The 20,911-nt window shown below is 39.9% G+C and overlaps 1 protein-coding gene across 1 annotated transcript in view; it reads left to right on the top strand.

The window, feature by feature from the left end:
- Nucleotides 1-20,911, top strand: part of ATP6V1C1 (ATPase H+ transporting V1 subunit C1) — a 1,077,102-nt gene that overhangs the window by 656,334 nt on the left and 399,857 nt on the right. Inside the window, exon 7 of the mRNA XM_044065676.1 lies at nt 12,637-12,735. Within this exon, the coding sequence (XP_043921611.1) occupies nt 12,637-12,735 (99 nt within the window). The remainder of the gene's footprint in view (nt 1-12,636; nt 12,736-20,911) is intronic.

Below are 20,911 nucleotides of genomic sequence, written 5' to 3'. Positions count from 1 at the left end.
ATATTTATATGTACACACTTAGTCTGCATGTCCTCCCCGCTGTTGAGTGGCATTCGAAAGACATGCGTGAATGGGCATGCCTTCGTTGAAGGTTGGGCATCAAGCTGGCACGTCAGCACCATAAAAATCGGCTGCCAATCATTAGCGGACCGGAGTTCCGCTGTGGCAACCCTTAACCGGGAAAAACCAAAAGAAAAACAACATCATGTACACACACGTACAGTTTAGCAGCTTTTGTTATCGCATGTGTATGTTTTTTTAGTTTGGAACAGTAGGTGTTAGCAAAGCTTATGTTTCCATCTGCTTTTCTTGTGTGCACTCTAGGAAAAAAACTGTAGAGCTGCTGTCTGTGGATGTGAAAGACTTTCCTGCTTTTGGCAGCTGGCTGGTCCTTCATAGCCACAGACAGGCAGGAGGAGGAGTGCTGAGGCTTGACAGACTGCCAGAGGGAGGTTTGTAGGGCTCTACTACCCATATGCCAGGAAGGCAGTGTGTTGTACAAACATTTACTGTTAGAGGTTAAATGGAATTAAAGCAGTTGTGTTTCTTACTTGAGTTACTGCTTTTAGACCTTAATGAGGAGGTTATCTTTCTTGGTCTTCTCTGTGAATGAGCTCTGTCCAGTACTGACTGCCCATTTAACAAACAGTAAATAAATTATTCTTCATTGCAGACAAAAAAAAATAGTCCAGCCTGATTATGAATGGAGCCCCTAGGATTCTAGGTTATATCACATGTGGATCATGGTCAAATGGGCCCTACTTTTACAATGCTTGCTGAGATTTGGATTGAATTTAAACCTTTTACTTCAAATTCACTGCGGTGGTGGTGCTGCGGTAGCATTGTCACCTCACAGATAGACGTTGCCTGTTCGATTCTCAGTTAGAGCGTCTTCTGTGTAGCGACATGCGTGAATGGGCGTTCCTTCTCTGAAGGTTGTGCATTAGGCCCGGCAAGCCAGTACGTAAAAATCTACTGCCATTCATTAGCAGACCGGAGTTCCGCTGTGGCGACCTCTAACCGGGAAAAGCCGAAAGACACAAACAAACTTCAAATTTTACAAAGAATGGTAGCAATTTGCTTAAAAAAGTCTTGCTATAAAAACAGTCTTAGCATCAGTAAAAGTGAACTTCTTTCCCTCAAAATTCACATTCTTTAAAGATGCATCTGGCAAACCATTAAACTGCAAGAGACTTGCTAGGATCCAGTCCAATAGCATTGAGTGAAGCACTAATTAACAGCTATGTGAATTGTATAGGAACTGAAAAGACAAATCTGTAATTCATTTGTTAGCAGTTTTGATCAGCCCAGTGGATGCAAGTGTCCCTTTTCAGGGGTAGTCCAGGAGCAGTGTATTGGTCACTCAGTAGCCAAGCAGAGGCTGAAGGAATTAAATCCTGTACTGTAAAAGCAGCTCGCTAACAGCTTTTATAGCCTTACTCATCTGCATTAGGTACCAGACAGTGTTGTAGCCCAGAAATGCACTTCACACCCATGTACCTGCATAAAACAAGCTAAACTAAGTATTCAAAGTTCAAATATTAACTTTAAACTCATAGCCTGCATGCTGTCCTGTTTTTTTCACAGCCAAATAATAAACAGTCCCTCAACAGTCAACAAAACAAGGAAACCAAGGATCATGCCTAAAGAATGTGGCTCATATCATGATGCTCTATTTACTACAACTGATTTCTTCCTTTATTCCATTAACTTCTCTGGGATACAGTAACTAAGTATCTATACACACACACACACACATGCACATCAGTTACAACAACATGTATGACTGTATGCCATAGATATCTGCTTTAGATCTAAGGAATGAATACATTCGTATATAATGAGCCCAGAGATGGCTGACTGTAATAAACATGCAAGTGGATGCATTGCAACTACCCCCTGCCTTTTCAACTTCTTAGCTCAAGGATCTGTGACATAAATAGAACATGCTGGAGAGACAGATATGTGCCTCAAAGGATCCCCGCACTGTGGAATAAGTTAACCATCTATGTGAAGCATAGTTCATCCCTTAGCTTTTTAAAAGAAATCTTGATCACTGCATGGGAAATTGCAGATTCTCCCTCGGTCTGGCCCCCATGTCTTGACAGTAATTAAATGAATCCCCAACTATCATACTTCCCCAAATAACCCTTAACTACCTCTTTACTAACCCCGCTATATAGGCGCCCAAGGAACTCTGGGACAAAACTGGGTTGGGTTGCATGACTGACCTTGTAAAGACCCTGGTGGTTGTTAGCCTAGTGTAAACCTATGAACGTATGACTCAGAGGCAAAGACAAAAAGATCATAAACAGATTTTAAATACTTCATGTGAAGTTGTTCAATCTCGCCGTTTGTTCTTACACGTGGGTAAGGAGCTGATCCATCGGCTCCGAGCCGACTGCTTTCCAAGCTCAAGATCTCTGAGTAGGTCGAGGTGCAGTCCCTATCCCATGATGCTCTGACTAACCTCAGATCTAGTTTGCTGCTGCAACGGATCGCAAGTTCTCCAGAGAGCTTGGGCCAGTATAGTTCTTTTTCTGATTTTTGAGCAAATTGTACTGCTATATTTCGTAGAGTTTATATTCTAATTGATAGAATATTTTTTTTTTTAGGGCTGTGTCCCTCTTGTGTGGATTAGTTGTGTTTGTGTTGTTGGAGCGCTTGCTCTTGGGCCTTGCCTTCTTTTTCATTTAGGCACTTCTGTGCTTCCCTCATATAGCTGAAAGGGGCTCTGTCAACATGATTTCCCTATCCCTTATACTTAGTTTTAGATAATGTGCTTTTAGAGAACCCGGCATTGGCCAAATTACTTTCGGTTTCATCCCAACTGGGTTAGATTTTTACTACCATACCTTTGCCTGTGACTGTGACCGGAAGCGGAAGATCTAATGGTTGTTCAACCCGCGGAGCCGAGTCCTGCCCCAATGACTTTGGCTCCATCGACACATATCTCTTCAGTGCCGTTCGAAGAGTCTCGGAGCCGACGCTCTCTCATTGGTTCCGGGGGGGGGGGGGGAGAGTCAAACCGACATGTCGGTTCCGACCCTTCCTCTAAGGGCCTTGGCGCAGATGAGCTCGGCTCCGTCCTCTTGTTTGGAGCCTTTGGTCTCTGCACCAGGGAAGCCGCCTTCTTCTTCGGAACCAAGTCTTATCCCTTATGCTGAGAAGCCTTGAGAATTTGGCAGTGGGCTGTAATCCACCAGGCACTTTCTGATAGTGACGCACATCCCGGGGAAATCCAGTGTGATAGCGGACAAACTGAGCAGAGCAATTTTGTTGCCTCATGAGTGATCCCTCAAAGAAGACGTGGCAGAAATTATTTTCTGCAGATGGGGTTAGCCTTACTGCAACCTTTTTGCATCCCCGCTGAATGCCAAATGCAGAAGCTATTTTGCCCTGAATCCTCCTCCGGGGGACAGCCCAAGGGATTCACTCGTACACTATTGGCCCTCGGGTCTCCTTTATGCCTTTCCTCCAACCCCACTGATCCCCAGATTTTTACAGAAAGCAAAAAGCTTGGGAAGGACTGTTATTCTGATAGCCCCCTTTTGGCCTCGGCAGATATGGTTCCCCTTCCTTTATCAGTATCAACTGGAAGAACCTTGGTTTCTGGACCCAGTGCCCGACCTTCTGACCCACTCATCAGGAGTTCTTCACCCCTCTCTTCAGTCCCTCAAACTGACAGCTTCGCTGCTCCACTTCCCAACCTAGCCAGGTCATATAATTTGTCTTCTGTGGTGCAACATGTTCTGGTCTCCTCTCATAAAGTCTCCACTAGAAAACTGTATAACAGCAAATGGAAACGTTTTGTTTATTGGGCCTCTAAACATGATATTTATCCCTATATCGCTCCTGTTGATAGTGTTCTGGAGTTTCTGACTATGCTTTTTCATGAAGGTGCAGCAGCAGCCACTGTAAGAGTTCAATTGGCTGCAATATCCAGTTTTCACCTGGGATATGAAGGGTCTAATCTTATCTCGCACAGATTATGTAAAGCCTTTCTGAAAGGGACTCATCACCTTAGGCCACCTGTCAGACAACCAGTTGCCCCCTGGAATTTGAATTTAATACTATCTCAGCTTATGCTTTCCCCCTTTGAACCTGCATTTTCTTGTCCCTTGAAGTTCATTTCTTGGAAAACAATGTTCTTGGTGGCTATTACCTCAGCTCGTAGAGTTTCGGAACTACAAGCTCTTTCTATCAGGCCTCCGTACCTGGTTTTTCCTCCCGACATAGTGTCCCTCAGGACGAATCCCACCTTTCTTCCTAAGGTCAGCTCTGAAGTCAATTTGAACCAGTCTATTGAGCTGCCCACCTTTTTCAGACACCATTCGAATAAATTAGAATATGTGTTACATAAACTTGATGTTCACAGACAACTGAGGTTTTATTTGGACAGAACAAATGAGTTTAAGAAATAGGAACAACTCTTTGTTTCTCATGCGGACAATGTAAAGGGGCAGCCTGTGGCTAAAGTTACATTGTCTAAGTGGTTATCTGATTTTTTATTTTTTATTTATTTTTCATTTTATTTTACATTTGTTGACCGGGCTAGTCTAACTGGACATATATCCGTTTTCAGTAGAGGCCCGGGGAGAAAAGCTCCAATTACATGAAGTAAACAATCATTTACAAAAGAACAATGATAAGCATAATACAAAAGTACCAGAGTAGACTTATGTAAGAATTTAAGAAAAACTAAAACTGACAAAAAGCATGTAAACAGATAAAAAAGTCAGATAAAAGTAACATACAAGGTATGGAATATTCTGAAGTTAGAATGATAAGAGACAGATAAGCAGAACACAAGGTGGGAAAACAATTGGTGAGAAAAAAAATACGAAGGGAGAGTCAATATCAATGATATAACAGTTGACAATTAAACCTATTATTTAGAGGACCAGTAAGGGGAGAGGGGATAAGTTGGGAGATAATGAAGTAATTTCAGTCAGGGTTAGCACAAGGACATAACCACTGGGATTTAAGATGTTCTTTGATATGTCTTTTGAAAAGGGATGTAGAGTCTAGGTTAGTTATTTCATGAGGGAGTTGATTCCAGAATTTCCCGACAGAGTTAGAAAATAATGAGTCCCCAGCTTTATTATATGATTTAGTCAAGGCCACTAGGAGTTTATTAGCAGAGCGTAGTGTGGCTAGGTTTTTATATGGTGAAATTAGTTTTTTAAGGCTAGGGGTAGCATCAGGGTAGTGAAGGGACTTATGAATGATAAGTAGTTGTTGATAGAGTATGTGGTTATTTAGCTCTAACCAATGTAGTTGTTTGAGGTTGTGACATTGATGAGTTCTAAAGGGGTTACCAGTAATGAATCTAGTTATACTGTTGTAACAGGTAGATAGTTTGGTAAGGTTGGATTTAGATAAGTTTGTATATATAGCAGAGGCATAGTAAAGGGTGGAGATCAGGTGGGTCTGGGCAATGGTTTTTCTGGCTGCAGGGGTAAGAAAGGGTTTAATTCTGTAGAGACTACCTATTTTTTTGTTAACTGATTTAATGGTGGTGTTAATATGTTCATCAAAATTAAGATGGTTATCAATAGTTACACCTAATAGGCGAGTGGTCATATCTGGGTTAATACAGGTAGCATTATTTGAGGAGATGGTGAAGAAAGGAGATGGAGATTTGTGTGTAGGAGTAAAGAGAAGAAGTTTTGTTTTTTTGGCATTAAGAAGGAGGGAGTGTTCCATAAACCATTTTTCTACATTATGGAAGACTGTTTGGGTGAGGGACTGGAGGGAGGAAACATTATTAGCAGCACAGATTAAAGTTGAATCATCATCATATTGAATGCAGATGGCTTGGGGTATGTTCAAGTGCAGGTCATTGATAAATAAAGAAAAAAGAAGGGGACCTAAGATTGAGCCTTGTGGAACCCCAATGTTTACTGGGAGTAAGGAAGAAAGGTTGTTGTCCCATAGCACTGCTTGTTGCCTGTTTTGGAGATAACTCCTAAACCATTGAAGTGCTTGTGAACCAAGAGAATAGAGATGTAGCTTGTCAAGGAGTATATTATGGTTAATCTTATCAAAGGCTTTTGACAGGTCTATGAATAGTGCAGATGAGAAAAGATTATTGTCCCTATTATCATTTATAGCATCAGAGAAGGAAAGGAGGGCAGTTGTAGTGCTGTGAGAAGGTCTAAAACCATGTTGGCAATTGGCTAGAAGTTTGTTTTGCAGAAGGTAGTTAAGAAGTTGTTTGTGTATACATCTTTCCATAATCTTCGCTAATGGGGAGAGTAAGGCAATAGGGCGGAAGTTTGAGAGCTCAGTAGAGGAGCCCCCTTTGTGTAGAGGAATTATATGAGATATTTTCCATATGGAGGGAATTTTTCCTTCAGAGATAGTTCTATTAATAAGTATGGATATGGGATAGTAGCTTCTGCAGCAATTTGTAGGTATTCTGATGGGAGTTGGTCTGCGGATGGGGTACAAGGTTTAAGTTTTTTGAGAAGCTTATAAATAAGAGATGTAGCAACAGGTTGAATGTGAAAGGTAACAGATGAGGCATTGGAGGTATTAGGGCAGGTAGTAGTAGATGTGGGTAATGAATTTGCTAGGGCTTGAATGGCTTCTGTAAAATATTTGTTAAAGGAATCTGGGATCTGGGAGGAATTATTGAGGTCAAAGCCTGATGGGGTAGGAGTAGTAGAATGTCCTGGTTTAAGAAGTTTAATACCTGACCAGAATTTTTGAGGGGTGTGTTGACTCATTTGTTGAAGGTGGAGATAATATTCCTTTTTGTCTTTAAGAGTATCTTTCTTAGTAGCATTTCTTAATTGTTTAAAGAGGAGGTGATCAGATGTACATTTAGTAGCTCTCCATTTGGCCAAGATTTTATTTCTTAGATGCATTTTTTGCTTAGTTTGTTTAGTTAGCCAAGGTGCTGATTTAGATCTTATCCTAGTAGAGTGAATGGGAGCATGATAGTTAAGGATTTGTAGAAAGTGAGTATTAAAGTAGTTCACTGCTTCATTTAGTTCAAGGATAGTCAGTGGAGACCAGTCACATGCTTTCAATTCTGTCAGAAAGTTATCCAGGTTGAAGAATTTATTTGAGTGGGATATCTTGACTTTATGGGTAGTTGGGATATGCAATTTTTGTCTAATAACATAAGTGAGCATATGGTCACTAATATTATCAGGAAGTGTTCCTGGGGTGTAAATGTTAGGATGGTTATTAGTAAGGATCCAGTCAAGAGTAGTTTCTTTTTTATTAGGTTTATGGATTCTAGTTGGAGAGGTTATTAATTGAGAGAACCCATAGAGGTTTATATGACTAGTAGGGTGCTGGGATGAACAGGTTATCCAGTCAATGTTAAAGTCACCAAGTATAATGGTTTCTTGTGGTAGTTGACTAGAGAGTGAATTAAGTACGTTTTCTAGAATATGGGTATTATTTCCTGGGGGAAGGTACATACAGATTATATATATTGATTTGTTGTTGTTAATTTGAAGTTTGATAGAAAGTATTTCGGTTTTGGAGTCTAGTGAAGGAAGTTCATTATAGGGGGTGACTTGGAGATTAGATTTATAAATAATGGCAATGCCTCCTCCTTTCTTCTTTATTCAGTCACATCTAAGTATATTATAGCCTGGAGGGGTGATTTCCTGGTCTTGAGTAGAGGGTTTTAGCCAAGTTTCTGTAAGACATAGAATGTCAAATGAGTGTAGGTCTAGGAGTGCATGAAGGTGGTGAGTTTTGTTATTTATACTTCTAATATTAAGGTGAGCAATTAGAAGGGAGTTGGCTGTTTTAGTACATGGCAATGGTGTTGGAGAAGTAGTATTGTTTAGATTAAAGTTAGAATTCGAATTGGGACCAGGGTTAGGATGACTATCTCCATGTAAGAGAAGATTCTGCTGAGAATCAGAATAGAATTTGGGAGTCTTAGGTGAGTTATAATGATTCTTTTTGTTTAAGTAACACGACAAATGAGTTTTTCTGTGGTATTTTGTTAGTAGATAGTTGGAGGAACAGGTTATGTTGCTGTGATTGAGTGCGTTGAAAGAAGAGGTTGGTAAAGTTTGTTGGAGATGATGATTGTGTTCGTGTAGAGAGATACTTTCAAAGAAGGTGATATAATAAGGTATGGTTAGGGTGGCTATAGTAGTGGTAAAAAGTAGGATATATGTGAAAAAAGTTTTGAGTAAAGGAGACATAGTAGTAGGTAAGTAGCAGGTGAATGTAGCTTGTGATAGAATGTCAGATAGAGAATAAGTAGAGATGAGATGATTTACAGTGAAGGGTTTTCAGTGAAAGGGAGAAAAAAGGAATATAGCAAAAGGAAACAGGAGAGGTTATAATTAATAGGTAGGTAGTATAGAATAGGACTACAAAGTATGGCAAGGGCAGGAAATAGGAAAATAGTAAAAATGTAGGAACACAGAGATGGAGTTAAATAGGTAATGAAAGGGAATGGAGTTAAATATGTAATGTAAGGGAATGGGAGTTGGAACTAGAGATAGTTTTTGGAGATAGGTGGAGTCTGGGGACTGGAATGTAGATAAGAATTTATAATTCAGGGAGATGAGGTAAGTTATGATAAGGTTGGGGATTGGTTGAGAGAAATAGGGGGAGTGGCTGGTGAGGTATAAGTGTAGGACCCCCTGGGGTGGGTGGGATTGCATAAAATATATATATTCATCAACCAACCAACCTTTAGAGCATAGTGTGAAAGCACATTCCACCAGGGCTGTGTCTACATCTCTGGCTCATGCAGCCCGTTTGCCTTTGGATACTATTTGTGCAGCTGCTACTTGGTCCAAACCTCATACGTTTATCACTCATTACAAAGTGTACAGGGCCTCCAGGGACAGGCCTTCCTTTGGTTCCACTGTTTTCAGGAATGTACTCCCATGAGCCACCCAGGATTAGGGTACTTGGGACGCTACCCACCTGTAAGAACAAACGGTGAGATTGAACAACTTCACATAAAGAAGTTATGTTCTTACCATAATGTTCCATGTGAGTTGTTCATCTTGCCTCTGTTCTTACACTCCCTCCCACCTTCCCCCTCCAGGTTCTTGAAGAACGGGTGTGACTGGTGGTCTGGTTGGTCTAACTAGTTTCCTTTACTCCAGCCAGAGTATTTCTTGGCAAATTGTAAATATTTGTATACATGTGTATATGTTTGGCATAGTATGTTGAGTCATAATAGATCTGAGGTTAGTCAGAGAGAATCATGGGATAGGGACTGTGCCTCGAGCTACTCAGAGATCTTGAGCTTGGAACGTGGCCGGCTCAGAGCCAATGGATCGGCTCCATACTCACGTGTAAGAACAAAGGCGAGATGAACAACTCACATGGAACGTTATGGTAAGAACATAACTTTTTTTTTTTTTTTTTTTTAAAGTTGCTAAAATAACAAGTGTTGCATTAGAAAACATTTTCTTAAGGATAAAAAGTCTGAAACCCGCATGCCTGTTAGTATATAATGACTGCAGTCAACAATTTTGCCAGCAAGTCACAAATTTTACAACGGACCAACATATCTCTCAGCTTTTTTTTCAAGAATTGTAGAGAGAGAAAAAATAATGGGGGCACATTTTAAATATTTATTTTCTTTTATCTGTTTGTTAACCAGGGAAATCTGCTGTGCCTTTTCAGGGATGACCCAAAAGCACTGTCTGAGTGACTTGCTCAGTCGCACATTAAGAAGTTGGAAGTGGAAGTTGACTACAAGAAGCAGTTTAACAGTTCATACATAGCCATAAGTGCTAGACAACTCTAATTCAGCTGACATGTTAGCAGAGCAAAGGGTGTTGCATCAACATCCATTTTCTGAACAATAACTATGAAACTCTAATGACTGCCATTATTGATTGACTGTAATCCTCATTGATTTAACAGAAAATTAAGAACGTAGTTTGCATTGGCAGTTAGTGTAGAATATTAAGGCTTTTAATGAGCTGCTTCCTGTAGTTAATGGTACATGGTATGATTATTTCTACCTCCATTTGCCTGCTGTCTGACTTTGTGCAAGTCACTTAACCAGACAGTGCTCCTGGGACTTGGCTGAAAATAGGAAAAAATGGATAAGGCATAAATATGAGGCAGTTAGAACAAGACTGTGCTTAAATGTCAGACAAAATTCAGTATTTTCTGTTCTGCAATTCTGCTTACCAGAATTCTGTGTTCTCTAGCGATAAAGAAAATGCTTTCAGATTCTCTGTAAAATTAAAGCTCTGAGGCCTTCTCCCAAAGGTCAAAATAACATGCTCGCTTTTCCTCATGCCTAGCAACTAGCTGCTAGATGCATTGTTCTTTCTAGCAGCTGAAATGTTAAGAAGTTAACTCAAAAAGAAATGTATTTTTTTTTTTTGCTAGAAACATTCGGTTGCACCTTATATTCAGAAGAGCAGCTCAAGAAAGGATTACAGCCCTGTATCATTTATCTTACTTGTCAAGTAAAGGTATAGAAAAGCTAGCATATACAAGGTGATTTCACCATCTGTAGGATTACAGACCTGTTCTACAGTTAATGGCATGTGTTAAAATACACAAATGGGCAGAAACCACTCCAATGATGCTCACATAATCATTGGACAAGACAATAGCTGTCATTTTCCACCACCTGTTAAAGATAATTTTTAATGTGCTATGCAATAAATTTCTCATAACCCTGAGGTACAAAATGTTGGAAAATCCATGGTGGGTCAGTAGTTAAACCCCCTGAAAAAAAAACAGCATAATTATTGTAAAGTAATATCTCGCCTGATCCCTGTGATGACAAGGTCCCCAAGGACTGGTTCTTGGTCTGTTGCAATTCTCAGTATATGCAAATAAGTCATGCAAAAACAGTTGTGCAGCAAAGGTCATTTAAGTCCTCTGGCCTTGGCACTGTTGGCAATCGTCACTATCCAAACAGGTCAACGCTTAATGCTAGACTGGTTTCTGTAATAGTAAAGTTTACTGTGATGTGGAGTTGCAGCTTTCACATTGCAGGAAGCCTATCTGCATCCCAGGGGATGTCTGTTCACTGACTCAAATATCAGTCCTCCAAAACATAGTAAATCTGATGAAATTCAAAGAACCAGTTTACACTTGCTGAAAGGCATAAAACACAGACCGTATCTTTCAATTACTCCATTGTCTTTCTACATGCTCAATCTCCTCTTCTTACCACAGTGATAAAAATTACTTTGATTCCACAAAAAACTGTTTTTACTTTTCCTTTTTCTAAGTGGACTTAATAAAAATGTTTCATTTACTCACTGCTACAGTTAGTGTGCGTGTGTGTCTGTATGTCAAAACAGAAAATAAAAGAATAAGAAAAGAAAAGGTCAGCACTTACACTGCTACAGGCTGTGTTTGTGTTTGGGGGGGGGGGGTAATGGACAACTTTTGCAGAAGAACTTCAACCTGAAGAAGTAAGAGTCTTCTATACCCATAGTTGATATTCCCAATAAAGAAGAAATGAACAAAGTTAATTACTCTGAATTCTGTCTGGGTGAGCAGCTACTTCTGTTAGAGCAGAATGCCACAACTTCCAGACAATAAAAGCTAATATGTTGGGAGCCATATATAAACTGAAGCAATGCCTTTTGCCTGCATGTAGAATCCAGACAGAATGCCAGCCTGCAGCAGCTTACACACTTGCACACTCGCATGCACATAAAATATATTTCTACTGAGTAGAAAAAAATAAAAATAGCAATGACGGTATAGGGCTTCTGCCATTTAAAAAAAGGTCACATTGTTGATTTTGCCGTTCGCAGTCTCTGCACTATGTATTGTAGAGTGGGAGAGAGATGAGATGTGCAATAATAGGTCTCAAATCTAACAATGCAGAGCAGAGTAGTAATTGGGGAAAGAAATAAGATGTATATTAAGTGGTCTGAGTTCCAGGAAGATTGGAGTGATTGTGCACTGAGCAGAACAGTAACTGTGGAAAGAGACAAAGTGTGCAGTAATTGGGGTTCTGTTTTATTGCTGAGCCAGGCCTCCAGCCAGCACAGGGCCCTAGGCAGCTACCTAGGTCACCTTGTGCAGGATCCAGCCATGTGTTACATGGTAAGTTAGACCAGGCAGGAATATATATTAGAATATTGTGCTTTATTTGATAAAGCACATCATCAAAGGTCAAGTTTATTCACTGCTTTGAAATTGATGTTTTTCAAGATTAAGTTTGTGTTTGCAAGTGTGCTTGTACACTTAAAACTTTATTGCTTTTAACAAAATAAAACATTAGGAAAAATTCAGAGCATCACTAATTTTATAAGCCTTTGCAGTTTCACTCCGTTTACTGATTGTTTTATGTTCAAGCAAGACTACCTCTGCAGGTGTGTTATTACATATTGATTGAAGTCTACATGTGTTGGTAGGTCAGAGAAATTAAGATTTGTCATGATTTTTATAGTTGTTTTAGTCATTACATGCACAGGTGTTATGTTTTTGTACAAGTGAACCAAAGTAATTTGCATTTGTACTGGTTGTGCATCGTTTTCTGAAAATGAGTTTGTCATTTAACCGTGTTCTAAGCCTCTAAGGTTCCTTTCAGTCATGTTTGTTGCCATTAAGAAACCTGGCATGCTATTTTGATGATCTCCATTACTAACTCTACTCTTTTCAGGGTAATAGTTTCATTTTTGACTTATTTTATTTGTATTTCAGGGGCAGTTTGCTGACCAGGAGTCTGGCTGATATTGTAAAAAAAGATGATTTTGTACTTGATTCGGAATACCTTATTACTTTATTGGTGGTTGTTCCAAAGTAAGTACCTTCATTTTGATGTCTTCTGTATTCTTAAGTGACTGTTGTTTTCTGTGTGACTTACAGACCAACATGGGATCTAGCAAACCACATTTGGATGAATGTCACCATTCAAAAACATTAACACCACCACTGATAACCTAACATAGCCTTGAACTTTAAAGATATTCTTTTGGGAGGGGTCATTATAATAATGCATCACAATAGCTGGGTTATGTCTCACTTCTTATCGTCATCTGAATTTTGTCAACAGTCTTGTATTCCCTATGAAAGCTTAAATCTGGTCCCATGTGTATGTCTCACAGAGACCGTTAGTGCCCAAGTCACTGATATATAGATAGTATTGGTTTGAGCATTTTTAATTTTTCATCACTTCTAATGTTTCATGTCATGCTTCAATGATTAAGTGATCGTACATAGATTTTTTTTTTTTTTTGGCAGGAGTAGCTCATTGGCACCTAAGCCTGTACCCAATTGGCCTATTTGTTTCTTTGTCGCTGAGAGTCCTCTGGGTCATTCATTTGCTGGTGTAGACAACAGTCAGGTGGGAGGATGAGGGTCAGTCTTCAGATCCTGTGGTCTGTGCTACTTCCATAACACAGAGCAGCCTGCAAAACCCCACGTTAGGTGCCACACACCACTTGCAGTGCAGGAACACTAGTGTCTTCATGCTGCAGCACTGTATTTGCATTCCTGCAGGTGTTTACCAATGCAAGGAGCTAAACTGTTCCCTTTCCCCAAGATGGGCTAGCCAGCATCACATGCTCATTTCCATTCTCTCCCACCTGGTCCCTCCAGTGCCCATCGTACTAGTTGAACACAGGTAATATTTGGTGTATTCGGGGCTTTATCCCTGTTCACTATGGAGCTTGGCCCAGAAGATGCATATCTTCATATTCCAGAGACATTTTGTGTCATAAAAATATATCCAATTCTAAAAGCACCATTTTTATTTTTTATCTGTACCATTTGGAGTGTTGTAACCTCTAAAGTATTAACCATGTGTCTTACTGCAGTATTTGCGCAGGTAAGACAGAAAATCATTGCCATCTTCCTCTATGTGAATGATAGTGGCAAAGATGGATGACAACAGTTAGTTCATCACAAAGAACAGGCAGATACTTATTCAGTTTCTGGGGATAATAGCAGACTTCTGTGCCTCACTTTAAGCGCAATTATAAATTAATTCCTGATAGCTTTTTCCTATGCAGTATGAACAAATAGAGATTTACACAGTGCTAGAGAAAAAGAGATCGAAACACAACCACTTTAAGTGCTCTGAGTTGCATAACTTTCTGCATTCTCCTTGCATCTCCTGCAACACTTAATCTGTAGCCTGGATTGTGGCTGAAAAGGGCACTTATGCCAGTCCATCCACCTGTTTAACAAATGAATCGATAAACAATTTAATGTTTGTTTTAATTGTTTGCCACGATCACAGTTCTTGTATGGGTCAAGGGTCTTGAAGGCCAGAAGAAGACCCTTCCAGTGTTGGCTTTATAGGAGTGCCTCAGTCTGTGATGGGCATTAGCATAAAACTAACTAAAGCTTTCATAGGAAATTCAAAAGTGTTTGTAAGTGTCTGTTTGGGATGATGACATGATTTACGTTTGCTGTGCTAGTTATGAAGATTTGCTAATCTAGTAAGAAATGATCCATTAAGAAGTGTTCTATCTTTGGAATAATCAAGACAACTGTGTACCTAAAGCTTTCTCAGGCTGTTTGACATCAGTCACATCATACATTTCTCTGTGCTAATGTCCTGTTGTTTTCTGCTATGTGATTGACTAAGTGTCGACAAGCATTTTGGGTTGTAATTAATTTAAGGTTTTTTTTTCCATTTTCATCTGCTGTCTTTTATTCTGCCATCAATCTGCTGTATCTGTGTGACTCTTGCTTCTTTTTTCCAAGATAATTTCCTGTTTTTGACAGTTTTGGCCATTCTGCTTTCTCTTTGTTCTCCTTTTGGCATATTGGGTTTTGGGCCTTCTTCCCTTATACTGGTGATTGTTTAAACTGTGTACCTTTGACGGGGCAGTTTTCCAGCAGTTGGGTATCCTATTTCTTTGTAATGACAAGATGAACGCTATAGGATTACTCCTGGTGCTGTCTGTTTTAGTTTAATTGTATCACCAGCACGTGGCATAAAGAAAAACACCATCACTTGTGATAGAACTTTACCTTGCAGCGAAACATGCAGATCTCCAGGCTTCTCATCTGATTCTGATGCTGGTCTCTTGATATTAGACCATACTGTAAGGAAGGACATTATGACATGAGGCAACTTGAACACTGTAACCCCAATGTTTCATGTAGTGGATATTTTTTCTGTTCACCCAGGTATTGTTCTGATAGGTTAGAGACCCCCTTGAACTAGATCCAGTTGTCTCTACAGCAACCCTTAAAAAGGCTCCCACACTACAGTGCCCAGCTATGCATCTTCAATAAAAAAATATATGAAGAGATATGGTCATATTTTGGCAAGCACTCCACAGTGGCATATGCACTCTGAGGAACCACTGTTGACTGTGGTTCCAATGCAGTCCACAGCAAAGTCACCATGGGAATAACGACAGGGGTTAAGTCTTAGAATGGGCATCTTCCAGCAAGGGTGTCAGCACTGAGGCTGTAGTAACCACTGCTCAGCAGGAAGCTGCAGATGACCCCAGAGAAGAGTCAGCAGCACTCCTGGAGGCCTCCCTAGCTGTTCTACACTTTCATAGGGTCCAAAGTCACAAAGGGCAGGTGGGCTTATAACATAACAAAATCATGTTATTAAACCTGCATCCCTTCCTGAGAAGTATTTGCTGAATGCCTCATGCCATCATAAAACTGAGGCAAGGTGAGAGCTGCTCAATCTTCTACAAAAAAAAAAGAACTATCCAAGTTGTCCCACTAGCCTAGAGGACACAAGTCTTCCTGGGATGGTGGAAGCATTTTCAGCAGCATGCATGGAACTTGGACCGCAGTGGAATCACAGACCCACTTTACTGTCTTAGAGTTGTGGTATTTATTTTGAAGGCCTTTCAGGGCACTTTTTGTGTAGAACCATTGTGCAGTCTACACAGAAAACAGTACAGAAGTGTGGCATACCAACAGATTGGGAGAATGCATTCTTTATTTTTTTGCAGAGAAGTCTTATTTCTGTGGAAGTGAGGCTGAAGTGTCAGCAGTTTCTTCATGGAAGCACATATTCTGTGAGAAGCCAACTCACTGAACACACACTCAGGTACTTCCTACTCCCACAGGAATATTTTTTGAAGAAGAATAATCTTATGAAGACTGGGATGAAGACAAGATCCAATGTAACCCATATGTTTGTCCTATCAGAAGTTAGAGACTAGACATTGTGAGTCCAGAAAATAAAAATCTTTAAGTGGATTTCATGGTAAGTTGCAGCAGACTGAGAAGGTCACTGTTACAACATTAAACGATTTTTTGTTTGCAGATGCCTTTGATGAAGGTGGGTGCACACCCGCACACGTTTCTTGTATAACTTTGTTGTACCTCTGAGGAAACAAAATGTTGCAATGTACAGCTATTTTGGATATAGTATATATTCTTCTGTAACTAAACTTAATGTTCCCAGTTCAGAGGATTCCATTTACTATCCTTGAATTTATGGCAAGAATCCACCGAAATATTTTAATTTACTGTTACTGTCCATACTCATTGAAGAATTACTGTTAGAGTAAGTATACTTGCATACAACTATACTTTCCTCCTGTCACATTTGAGTTTCCTTCTTAAGATCCCAACCTCAGCACAGAATTCCACATGACATGTTGCAGGTGGAGGTCTGCCTCCCATTGCTTTATGCTGTGTTGTGTCTGTTTTTTTTATTTTTTTAACAAGAAAAATCTTTATTGAGCTTTCACTTATGACATGGGCAATCATATTTGTATATAAATGAAAACAAACAAACCATGTTGACACACTTTCAGTTGCAAACTATATACATCACATGTAATATTCTGTAGTCATTCAGTCAAACATTACATAGCTCATTCAGTGCCTGCCTTCCCATAAACCTCATCCCTCCTCCAAAACCTTATTCTGTATGTATTGTTTCCACAATTCCCATTTTGTCTGTGTAGTGTGCTCCGACCTTTTCTAAAGATCACACTTGCAGCTGTTTTATGTCTGTTACTGTATTCATTATTTCTAGTACGGTTGGTTTAGACTTTGATTTCCATTCTCTAGTAATTGTTTTGGTTTTTTGGTTTGGTTTTTTTTTTTTTTTTTTGCAGCCACCAGGATTAAACTGAACAAGGCCTTACCATGTCTAGGCAACTCAGATTCTGTATCACAGTTAATAATTTCCTTAGTTAACACCAATTTGATTATCTGGTATTTCTGACAGAGTAGTCTGCTGGGAATTTTTTAAAGCTGGCAACTTGTTACTGTCCCAAAAAAGTACTTCCAATTACTTCTTTCTTTCCCATCACACCTCCAACATTTACACTCTACTTGAGAAAAAATTCTTTGGAGTCTGCTTGGGGTATAAAAATACCTATGCAAACACTTTCAAGCAAAGGTCATAAATCTTTTAGATATTGTTGCATATTTGGAAGACAAGCATAAATCCCCCATTGTTTCTTTCTGAATTGCAAAAAGAATAAAGCTAGTGCTTAGCCAAATCCCAGTTCAGCAAAGAAATAAATCAGCAAACCAAAAACATCACTGGGAACTGCTGCTGTACAAATACTGTAAAATGTTTATTAAAACACAAAACAAACCAAAAAGTATCAAAGTGAGCACTTTCGGGCTAAGCCCTTCTTCAGACAAAGTGCTTCTCACAAGCATCACATTTTAAAATAAACATACACCAATCACTCTTCAGTAAAAAAACCCACCCTGTTTTAATTGTTAGCTGAAGCTAACAAGTCATCATTAAAAACACATTGCCACTACTCTTACTTAATAAAAAGTACGCCTACTTTTAAGTGTTGGCTTCAGAGGCACCATATCATTCAGCCCAGGTTGAATATGGGCTGTTAAATCTAAAATCCACTTTGATTCTATGGTTTCCGTCTTTAACCTAATATCACCCCCTCTCTTATTAATGAATACATTGGCTATCACCCTAAATTTAAATCTATGTGTAGGATTATCCTTTACATGATTATATAGCGCATTGTGCTCATCACAGTTCCTAATTGACAAAATGTGCTGTAGTATCCTGACCTTAAGCATATTGTTGGTTTTACCAACATAATATCCTGAGCATGACGTGCAATCAGCCAAATACACCACATTAATGGTCCTACAGGTAGCTCTCCATTTAAAATGAAAACTCTTTCCTGTGGAAGGATGTACAAACACTGTCTCCCATTAATATGATCACAAGCCTTACAGCCCCCACATGGGACAGTACCCAGCGACCTAGGTAGGCATGTGACCTCATTGTTTCCCCTATCGTGACAGAGTATATCCTTCAGGTTCTTATTTCTCTTATAACTAAATTGTGGAAAGTCCCCTACTATATCACTCAAGTTTCTGTCACTAGTGATGATGTTCCAATTCCTCTTGATGATGTCACACACCCCTTTGACATTACTGCCATATGTTAGTGTTATCCTAGGTATAGTTTCCTTCTTCCTACCTTTCATCCGGTGACCATTGTGATTACTAGAATTACTTCCTAGGTTCGTCGTAACATCAAGCCATGGTCTATATTTGCCTTGCCTGTTCGCAGTACCTCTTGCTACTGCTGTTTCCACTAGCTCACATCTATACCCTCTTTCTTGGAAACATTCTTTTAAATCATCTATCTCTCTCTCAAAATGTTCATCCTGTCGACTGATCCTAGCGATCCTGCCAACCTGCCCCTCCACTATGTTGGAAAAGGTATACCTAGGGTGCATGCTGTCAAATGAGAGCAAAGAATTCTTCCAACTCTCTTTTCTATATAATCTGGAACTAAAGCCTACGGATGTAAGTTCTACTGTGACATCCAAGAAGTCCAGAGCCTCACATGAGCTCTTGATATCAAACTTCAAGAAGGATGTGGTAGAGTGTAGATATTCCATAAAAGTATTTAGTCTTAGTTCACCCCCCTTCCAGGCAATAAAGATATCGTCTACAAAACGTAGATAAACCCCTATATGTGGACTCCAATCTCTGTGGTTCAAACCATGTTTCTTTTCCCAGAAGGAGAGAACTAGGTTGGCGTAGGAATTTGCACAGGGGGTACCCATGGCTACCCCCTGTACTTGCCTAAACACTGATCCATTGCTCAAGAAGATGTTATTCTCCAAGACCAGTTTCAGTGACTCTTCTATGAGAAAAAGTTCTTTCTCTACAACACCCACATCCTTCAGAATCCCTACACAGGCTGCTATGCCATACTCATTGCCTATTACTGTGAACAAACTATTTACATCTAGGCTTACCAACATAGTGCCCTCCTGGCTACCTTCCCTGTTCATTTCACCCAAAACTCTAAGGAAATGTGCAGTGTCCTTCAGAACATTGTTCATACGATCTACGTAAGGTCTAAGTGTGCACTCCAACCGTATTGACAAATGCTCCGTGACCCACCCCCTTCCCGAAACTATGGGTCTAAGGGGTGGGTCTGTCAACGATTTTGTGCACCTTGGGTAGGGCCTTGAACACAGGAATGACTGGTTTATCCACATGAAAGAATTCCATGAGGTCTTGAGTGATATACATGTTAGTATACAACCATTTAATCCGTCCATGTACCTTACTAATAATATTCCTGACCTCTACTGGATTCAATAAATGATATACATCTTTGTCTGCCAACAATCCAGATAATTTCATGTTATACCAGTCAGTGTCAAGGACCACTACAGCCCCTCCTTTATCTGCCATCTTTATTGTTAAGTCTTTGTACTTACTAAGATTCTCTAGGGCCCGTCTTTGCTCAGGGTTTAGATTGTAAAAACGATCTTTTCCTTTTTCTTGCATAAACAAAAACAAGTCATTTTCACATTTATTAATGAATAAACTAAGTGCGGGTGAAAAAGGTGGAACATAACTACTAGGTTGACGTAGGCCCACACTAGGACCATGTGTCCCTCCATAGATTTTATTCAGCATAACCCTTCGACAGTACAACATCAAATCCAATACTACATCGCTATATATACAAGCTTTGCTTGGTACAAACGTCATCCCTTTGTTTAAAACATAAATTTCAGCTTCACTCAGTACATATTTAGATAAATTAAATACAATATCATAAACAGAATTACTTGCAGTCAATTCAAAGTTCTCCTCTTGTTCACTGAGTCCCTGTCGTCGCTCCGCGACCGCTTCCATGGACCCTTCTTCCTCACATTCGTAGGCAGCATGCCCAAAAAATAATTCTGTCCTAGAGCCATTTTCGGACGCGCTCCCAAACCTCCTGAACAGGATTGTAAGTCCAAGGAGCCAATGGCTTCATCTGTGGCATTCTGTAGGTTTACCAAAGGGACTCCAGTAGAGGTCAGGAATAGTTGGAGTGCACACTTAGACCTTACGTAGATCGTATGAACAATGTTCTGAAGGACACTGCACATTTCCTTAGAGATTTGGGTGAAATGAACAGGGAAGGTAGCCAGGAGGGCACTATGTTGGTAAGCCTAGATGTAAATAGTTTGTTCACAGTAATAGGCAATGAGTATGGCATAGCAGCCTGTGTAGGGATTCTGAAGGATGTGGGTGTTGTAGAGAAAGAACTTCTTCTCATAGAAGAGTCACTGAAACTGGTCTTTGAGAATAACATCTTCTTGAGCAATGGATCAGTGTTTAGGCAAGTACAGGGGGTAGCCATGGATACCCCCTGTGCAAATTCCTACGCCAACCTAGTTCTCTCCTTCTGGGAAAAGAAACATGGTTTGAACCACAGAGATTGGAGTCCACATATAGGGGTTTATCTACGTTTTGTAGACGATATCTTTATTGCCTGGAAGGGGGGTGAACTAAGACTAAATACTTTTATGGAATATCTACACTCTACCACATCCTCCTTGAAGTTTGATATCAAGAGCTCATGTGAGGCTCTGGACTTCTTGGATGTCACAGTAGAACTTACACCCGTAGGCTTTAGTTCCAGATTATATTGAAAAGAGAGTTGGAAGAATTCTTTGCTCTCATTTGACAGCATGCACCCTAGGTATACCTTTTCCAACATAGTGGAGGGGCAGGTTGGCAGGATCTCTAGGAT

This window comes from Protopterus annectens, chromosome 3.part0 (genome assembly GCF_019279795.1).
Source record: "Protopterus annectens isolate FY-2018-M chromosome 3.part0, PAN1.0, whole genome shotgun sequence".
Classification (NCBI taxonomy): Eukaryota; Metazoa; Chordata; order Ceratodontiformes; family Protopteridae; genus Protopterus; species Protopterus annectens.
Note: the sequence above shows the minus strand (reverse complement) of the source record. Positions and strands in the feature narration are given on the sequence as shown.